Source organism: Marmota monax, unplaced genomic scaffold, assembly GCF_021218885.2.
Source record: "Marmota monax isolate L192 unplaced genomic scaffold, Marmota_monax_Labrador192_F-V1.1 WCK01_AAM20220418_F8-fsc00014, whole genome shotgun sequence".
NCBI classification, from domain to species: Eukaryota; Metazoa; Chordata; class Mammalia; order Rodentia; family Sciuridae; genus Marmota; species Marmota monax.
Genome location: NW_026695222.1, coordinates 17,728,778 through 17,737,230, shown reverse-complemented (window position 1 = coordinate 17,737,230; position 8,453 = coordinate 17,728,778). Strand labels below are relative to the sequence as shown.

Here is an 8,453-nt window from a genome sequence, read left to right as displayed (position 1 = left end):
CCAAGACCAGCCCTGTGTCATGCAGAACCAGTCCCTGGACTTGTTCTTCTGAACCCTGCAGTGCTAGGAGACCTTGCCAGCCTCTGCACAGCAGGACCCTTGCAGCACTGGTACCCATCAACAATTGCTAAGTATTTGTTTAACCACCATGAAAGGGCCTTGGACTTGGGTCATAGCCCAAGCTCTGGCATTCTCAGGTAGCCCAGGCTTCAGGCTCCTATCTCTACAAAGATGACAGATGCTTGTCCTCTAAGTTCCCCATAGTCTTGACAACATTTGGGAAAGCCTCTGGCACATGATAAAGAGCCTGCCATTTTATTTACCAGAGATTAGACCCGCCCAAAGCCATTGAGTATACTGCACTTGATCTTGCTTAAGGCTTAGAGGACAAGCAGTGTCTTCCTCAGGCAAAGGCATGTAGGGAGTGAGTGGAAACTCACACCCAGAGACATTCACAAGTGTTTCCAATGACTAAGGGCCACACGAAGCTGTTGGCGGGACCCTTCCTGAAAACTTGCTCCAGAATGGCTAGGCCTGCAGAACCACACTGATCAGAGCTACCCACTGTCCAGCCATCTTCACCCCACACTGTCCCATTCCTCCGGGGATCCACTCATTCTCTCACTCCCAAAACAGGGACCCATGTGTTCCCTTTCCCTCAACAACAGACAACACACAGGCAGGTTCAGCATATGGAACCATTTATTGACCTTTACTTCCTCAAATAACGTTTCCTTAATGGTCAGGGGATGAAAGAACTGACAGGGAGGGGGAGGTACAGGTAGAAGTCAAAGGCACACCTTGAATGTGTCAGGAAGGGTTGAAAACAGGTTGGTCTGACATTGACAAGCCTACTATTTCAGGAACTCAGAATGTTTATGCTCAAGAAATATAAACTCATTTAGTCAATTCCCTTCCACATGCTAGAGGAGAACTCAGGTGTTCCTCTGGCTCAGGCCTTCTGGGACTCTTGCACCAGGCATCTTTAGGACCTGGTTGTTGCAGCCAATGAGAGACTATCATTGCATGGCCACGATGTCCTGACCTAAGCTCACAGGTGAGGCCTGGCTCCATTCACACAGGAGAAACAAAGATGCTGAGTGAGCCGTGGAGACCTGCAGTTCACAGCAATGGCAGAGGGTGTGCCTGTCTGCTTGAGACGACGACTCCAAACCTAATGTGAATCCACAGCGGGGGAAACTGTCTGGATCTGATGATCACGTATGAAGACGTAACTGTGGGCTCACCTGGCTCCTGAGAAACCCTCTCAGCGCAGGGCGTGCTCGCAGGCCTTTCAGTACCCTGACTCTAAACCACCACTGAGGCAGCAGGAAGAGGAAGTAGTGGTCTGTCCAGCTGGAGCTTTGGGATGCCATGACTGTCCAGCTCTCTGTGGTCAGAGGGCATGACAGCCACCTCAGACCTGATCCTGGGATGCAGAAAGGAAACAGATATTGACTCCCGGGTGGGCTCCCCAAGGCCCTCATGGCTCCTCCACTTCTACCGCTTCTTCTTGGTCTCCTTCTTTGGCCTCTTGTTGGCAGAAGGAACAGCAGCCTTGGGCTTTTTTGTCACCTCTGCACCTCGGGGCTCAGATGGTTCTGCCTCCTGCATGGTGATAAAGGAGTCCTGATTAGAGGAATCAAGTCTGACCAAAGGGATTTTGCAAAGTGAAGCATGCCAGGGACACCAGGGATGGAAACCATCCTTCGGGTCCCACAGGTAGCATCTGGCGCCTTCACCTCCCAGTCAAGTGACGTTGTGGGCAGAGTTCACCTCCTTTTCCTGGTCAGGGTTTACCCTGTGACAGGAAAATCATGAAGCACTCCCTGGTTGACTGCCATGAGCAGGCAAACCTGCACAGAAAGCACCCAAGAAGTGATGGCTGCACCCACGGCTGGCAGGTCAACCTGTGAGTGAGGGGCTGCTGCGCAGCAGACCGTGGCTAGCTCGCCTTCTGGCTGCTGTTCTTTTCCTCCCATGCAAACCACAGAATGTCAGGGCTGTGGGGAGAGAGCAGCCAGCTGGTGGGCAGTCACCACACTGTTTTGTGGTGCCGCTGTGGGGGAGGCCAGAGGCAGCCTCAGGCCTGACTGCAGCCTCCCTGCCACTGGGACAGCTCTGTTTTATCTATTTCATACATTGTGATAAGATTTAGTTAAAACAAAGCTTCTGCTGTTGAAAAGAAAAATAAAAAAGGGTTCAAAACCACAGAGGCCAACTTGGCCTTCACTGTGCTGATAAAGGTGGGCACCAGGAAGAGCCAGGTCTGCCCTAGGCCACTCAGGCTTATGACAGAGAAAATCTGGAACCGATTTAGCTTGTTTCTATCTAATGTTCCTCTCCTCTGCTGGGTGATAACGCACAGTGTGGTGTGGCCAGAAAGGACATTAGAAAGCTAGACTAACTTGGGAACACTAACTATAGCTCACAGGCTTTGTCCGGCCCACAGGGAAACTTCACTTGGCCTACAGTGTTTATTTTAAAAAAATTCAAGCCAATTGAGAGACTTCTCATTAAGTCAGGACTCCCAGTTTCTCTCTCTCTCTCTCTTTTTTTTTTTTTGGTGTGTGTGTGGTTTTTTTTGGGGGGGGATATGGGGGTTGAACATGGGTGCTCTATCACTGAGCTTTTTAATTTTTTTAATTAAGCTCTACCAGCTCTTTTTATTTTTTAATTTTTCAGACAGAGTCTTGCTTAAATTGTCCAGGCTAGCCTTGAATTTGTCATCCTCCTGCCTCAGTCTCCCGAGTTTCTGGGATTACAGTGCAACATTGGGCCCAACTCCCAGATTCTCTTAAAAACTTGACATAGGGCTGGGGTTGTGGCTCAGTGGTGGAGCACATTGCCTTACATGTGTGAGGCACTGGGTTCAGTTCTCAGTACCACATATACATAATATGAGTAAAATAAAGGTCCATCAAAAACTAAAAGAAAAATTAACAAAACAAAACCCTTGACATAGTGGTCATCCTGGCCCTGAAGTCCCCTGTGGTGGCAATGGCTCATGAGAGGCTGCCCCTTAACTCAGGTGTACACACCCCACCACCCCACCACCCTGTTGCCTCCAGCCCATGAGAAGGAAATGTTTTAGTGTTTTGTAGTACTCCTAATCTTTATCCACTTTTTTTTTGAGGCATAGTCTTGCTAAATTGCCCAGGCCAGCCCTGAACTTGAAAGTCGCCTGCCTCAACCACCTCCTAAGTTACCGCGATTATTGGTGCACGCGCCCAGACCAACTCCTATGATCCTTATTTAAAATAGAAAAATGAAAAGCAGACCAAGACTACTAGGAAGTAGCGTGCTTCTTCTCAAAGACAAAAATCTCCCTCTGTGTTTCATTTGCCAACCCCCAGCATTCAGCTTGCTTTGCTCTCTGACTTTCCCTACTCACTCAGGTCCCCTGGGGCCCAGCCCTGTCCAAAAGGAGGGGCCACAGCTGGAGGTGGTCCCTGACAAAGGTCCAGCCCAGACGCCTATCTACTCCCTTATCAGCCATGGTCCTCTCCAGCCAGCCAGACAAGACACCAGATATGAGAACCCTCCAGGTCTAGGCACCCAAGACCTCATCTTCCCAAGGTAGCAGGAGGGCTGCCCCTCCCATGGCCTGCTAGGCCTCCTCCCACCAAAACTCAAAATGATGTCTGATGTCAAAGGTACCCCATGTTGATACTGTTTATGTAACTTGACCAAAAAAAAAAATAAAAAAGATTAGCCCAATAGAAAAAACAAACTAAACCTCAGGGAAGCCAGTCTGACAATTGCTGCTCTGAGCGCCCCTGCGCCCAGGGGGAAGGCTCATGGGTCTTTTTTGTTATTTTATTTTTTTTTAATATTTGTTTATTTATGTATCTTTAGTTTTAGTGGACACATTGTTTTGTTTTTATGTGGTGCTGAGGATCAAACCCAGTGCCTTATGCATGCTAGGCGAGCACTCTACCACTGAGCCATAACCTCAGCCCAAGGCTCGTGTTTAAGGCAACCCAAGAGAGCACAATGCACCTGGGGGCCCTGGGAGCTGGAACCATGCCCAGGGCAGTCCCTCTGCAGCCAGCGGACAGCAGTCAGTCCCTGAGCACCCCGGATGGATGAGTGCTCTACACACAGGCAACTTGCTGAGGCCCAGACCTCCAGGATGGAGCCCCAAAATCTGAGCTCAAAGCTGGGTGGCTCCTTGGGTTTCATCCAGTGGGGTTCAGTTCTGAATCCAAAGACTGACATTCAGTTGCCTCCCCCAGTGCTTCCTCATGCCATAGACCCTCTCCTTTGGTACCTCACCTCTACTGGCACCTCCCAGACCTTTCCCCTGACCCAGCTGTCTGTCAAACAACAGGGACGGGGATCTTCCATGTTTCTCCAACTCAACTGTGCTAACCTTAGCACCCTCTTCTCCAGCAGTCCACCCTCTTCCAGTAGATAGGGCAACCGAAGTCCCAGGGACCCCACCCTTGACCTGTTCCTGACTGTCCAATGGGTCACCAAGGCCTATTGATTTAACCTCTTTCTCTTGACTCTACCATTGTCTTTGGCATCCAAATCCCTACCCAGTTCTGCCCATTGCTAATCAATCTGCCTGTTGTGTCTATCCCATTCCTTGACCCGCCAAGGGAACTCTCCTAAAGCACAGATCTCCTAAAGCTCCCGCCATCTTGCATCTCCTAGCAACTCTCTATCATCCACAACCTCATGTCCCACACCTGAGACGGCATCTAAGGTCACCTTTCCAGCCTCATCTGGGCCCTTCTCCACTCCCCATTCTGGTCAGGTCCCAGGGCTTTCCCTGATGATCTTGATCAAAAGAAGCACTCTTTCTTCCTTGGTCACTCAGTAAACCCCACCGGTTTGGCCCTGCCCAAGGAAAAATCTCCTCCAGCTGAAGCATCCCCTCCTCCACCCCTACCCCAGGTACCTAGGAACCTTTTTTTCTTTTTTTGGTACTGGGGGGTTGAACCCAGGGACACTCTATCACTGAACTATACCCCAAACTTTTATACTTTATGAGACAGGGTCTAAGTTGCTGAGGCTGGTCTCGAACCTCAGCCTCCAAGTAGCTGGGGTTATAGGCACTCAGGTACTTAGGAACCTTATAATGCCACTATCATTTTACCACAGTTACATGTTTTCATGCCGTTCTCTATTAGCCCCTGAGCTCTTCGGGACAGCTTTAGCTGTTGCTGAATGAGTGAATGAAATAAAACAGACAAGGTTTCCCAGGACCATGGGAACGTCAATCTTGTATATCACTCTGAAACTACAACATTTAAGACCAGACCTCACTTTTTCTATAAGCACAGAGGACACAATGCAGTCTTAAAATCCAATCTACATACCTTACAGCAAGGCAAGGCATTGCCCACCAATAAAAACAACACAACCACCACAGCATTGGCTAGTAGTTATCATTCACATTATGCTAGGCCATGTTATATGGTCTGGACACATTTTAGCTTCATAAAGTCCTAAAATGAATCTATTTTATAAATAAAGTAACAGACACGGAGAGGTCATGTGACATGTGTGAGCAGGGCCAGGACTTGAACTTAATTTCTTATGCTCATACAGTAAGCCTGGGGAATCTCAGGGTTTCCTGGGAACTTGGGGCTACGGAAACCTGGGATCTGGCTAACTATGAAATCTATTTTCTCTATTTGGCCGCCCTGGAACCACAAGGTGACTCTGGAATGACAAGAATGGCCTGGTCTAGATTCTATCTGTTGAAGGGTCACTCAGAGTTCCCTTGTTTGTGACAAGAGTTCCTACAGGAGTCAGGAGAGTGGGATCAGGCTCAGAGTCATGCTTTATTTTTCACAGCTGAAAGCAGGTCTCTGTGGGCGTGCGTACACATGACAGTCCCCGAGTCATCTGAATGCATGATCTGTCTCCTCCTCCTTCCAGCCCTCCTCCTCTCCTCTCCTCTCAGGTTCTCTCCTCATAGCTCACCCAGTCACCCAAGCAAGAAACCACACCATTATCCAAATATTTATAGGTTCTCATGCTCCCCTGTGCCCCCCTACCCAATCTGCCCCCAATCCTATTCATTCCACTTTTTTTTAACATTACTCTTTTTTAATATTTATTTTTTAGTTGTAGTTGGACACAATATCTTTATTTTATTTTTATGTGGTGCTGAGGATTGAACCCAGGGCCTCACACGTGCTAGGCAAGCGCTCTACCGCTGAGCCACAATCCAACCCCTTCATTCCACTTTTCAAGGGGCTCTAGCGTATACTGGTTCCCCCAGATGGACTCTACTGCCCCAGTTAAGATCTCATGGTCTCCTGCCCACCTCTCATTCTATCAGCCACCCACAGTTCTTCCTCCCTTCTCTCAAATCTCTCCATGCTCATCAGCCTCCACATTACTTTCAGAGTCTGTTTTCCTAAAACAATTACAACAATCCAGATCATGTCTGTTTTCTGCTTTTAAAACATTGCTTGCTCCCTCTTTATATGAGATATATTAAAAAAAAAAAAAGTCTCAGCCTGGCCTTCAAGGTCATTCTGCTTCAGCCTCAGCCTTGACTCTAGGCACGCCCTGTTGGGCCACACATTTGGTCACTCTGGGTGCCTGGCCAACCAGTAGCTCCCAGACACTTTTGCCCTCATCCACTGCATAGGTGCTCAGCATTCATCACCGTCTATTTGCATCTAGCATATGCAGGTACTGTGCCAGGCCCCACGGGTGGTGGTACACACACTGGGTGGAAGTGCGCCAGCAAGTGCCTCATAGGTGTCAGTTCACTGAGCCTCTCGATCAACCTGATGACCAGCCACTGAGTCACATTTACATGCAAGAAACTGAGGCCCACTGAAACTGGGTAAATGGCCCAATGTGGCACAGCCACCATCCCCTGCACGCTGTGGGGAAGCAAAGATGGCTATTACACACATGACTTGGGTCCTTGGATCCCAGCCACACCGAGCCTATAGCGCCACTTCTCAGCTGGCAGGAATAACTGAATGAATGGCTGGCTTTTAATTTCTCCCAGAAAATGCTGCTGGCACAAGCCAGGCAGACAGCAGACCGTGCACCCCATGGCCTTCACCTTTAAAGGTGGGAAGCCCCGTAGCTCCCCCAAAGCCAGAGTGAAGTTTCCTTAGCAATCACACTATGGAGGGGAAGAGAAAATCCCTGCTGCCAGGTGGCTCCTGGGTCTGCAGAGGCATCTTCTGTGGACTCGTGCCCCAGCGATAAATAAGTAGCACTACAGCCGCTTACCAGGCCAGAAAATTGCTCCTATTCATCAGGTTCAAATAATCGAATCTGTGCCACAATGCATCAAATCCCTTCCAGCAGGGATGGTGCATGGAATCTTATGATTTCCACACTACAGTCCAACATGGATTTAGTCCTGCGAATCAGGACAAAACGTCATTCTACACAGACTGAAACCATTCTTTTCTTGAAAATTGTCAGGGGAAAGAAAACCACCAGCCTATACTTGGCACCATCATGACCTTATCTCACTTTTCCTCCAAGATCTCTGGTCCTCTCTTCATGGTTCAGGATCTGAGGCTCAGCTAGACTAAGAAGGAGCCAGCACTCACTCAGAGCTGTCTGACCATCACTGAAGCTCCTGCCCAGCCCAATGTGCCTCTCTTGCCTGAGGTCCTGGGCAGGAGAAGGGCTGAGAAGGCCTTGCAAAGATAGAGCTAGCACTGGCCTTGGGAAGAAGACAGGCCCAACTGAAACAGAATGGGGGAAGGCACCCACGTGGGCTCAAATGCACAAACGAAGACACAGAGTCCAGGATGCACTTGGCAGGCGAGTGGAACTGTGATTAGAAAGAACAGCCCCGAGAGCTCATTCCAGACACAGTTCAGCAAGACTCCACAGCCCTTCCCACTAGCTGGCCTGTGGCTTCCCGTGTGTCCAGCCACCTCTCCAACGAGTTGGTACACATCTCCAGACCATGGCTGCCTCACCCTGCCCACCACACAGCAGTCCCGCAGGAACAGGTCATTAAGTAAAAAACACCTCGCCTCTCACGTCACCTGTGAACTCCTCTAAAGCTTTAAAAAAAAAGCAGAACCTCAAAGCTGGTTCTATAAGCCTATATCCTAGGGTGTTGAGAACGGGGACCTGCTCACCCAAGTTCATTATTTATTTATGACACCCATCACTGCCAACCAGAGGCTGAGTTTAAAATCAAGACTCTCATGCAAAATTTTCCAACAGGGTTCTGGCATTCTAGGCTCCATCCCACTGCACCCAAGGAAGGGTCCATATTTTTAGGGTTCCAAATGCTGAAGGGCTTTTGGATAGTAAAGTCTCTGTGAGGACATCATATTGGAAGTCACCACTCTCACATCCATTCTGAGTTCTTCTCTACCAGATCATGTCGCTGGGCATCTCTTGTGCTTGTCTGTCCAGCATCCCCTTTCTATGGAGGCCTTGACCTTTCCCCATCCCATGGGGTTCTGGAGACTCTCAATCACTGTGGACATTGGAGT

At 49.2% G+C, this 8,453-nt stretch overlaps 1 protein-coding gene across 3 annotated transcripts in view; it reads right to left on the bottom strand.

Annotated features, from left to right (window-relative positions):
- Positions 1 to 684: 684 nt before the first annotated feature.
- The window catches only part of Manbal (mannosidase beta like), a 28,533-nt gene continuing 20,764 nt past the window's right edge, over positions 685 to 8,453 (bottom strand). For all 3 annotated transcript variants that reach the window (XM_046433955.2, XM_046433957.2, XM_058575517.1), the window contains exon 3: positions 685 to 1,608. In XM_046433955.2, the coding sequence (XP_046289911.1) occupies positions 1,501 to 1,608 (108 nt within the window). In that variant the 3' untranslated portion in view covers positions 685 to 1,500. The remainder of the gene's footprint in view (positions 1,609 to 8,453) is intronic.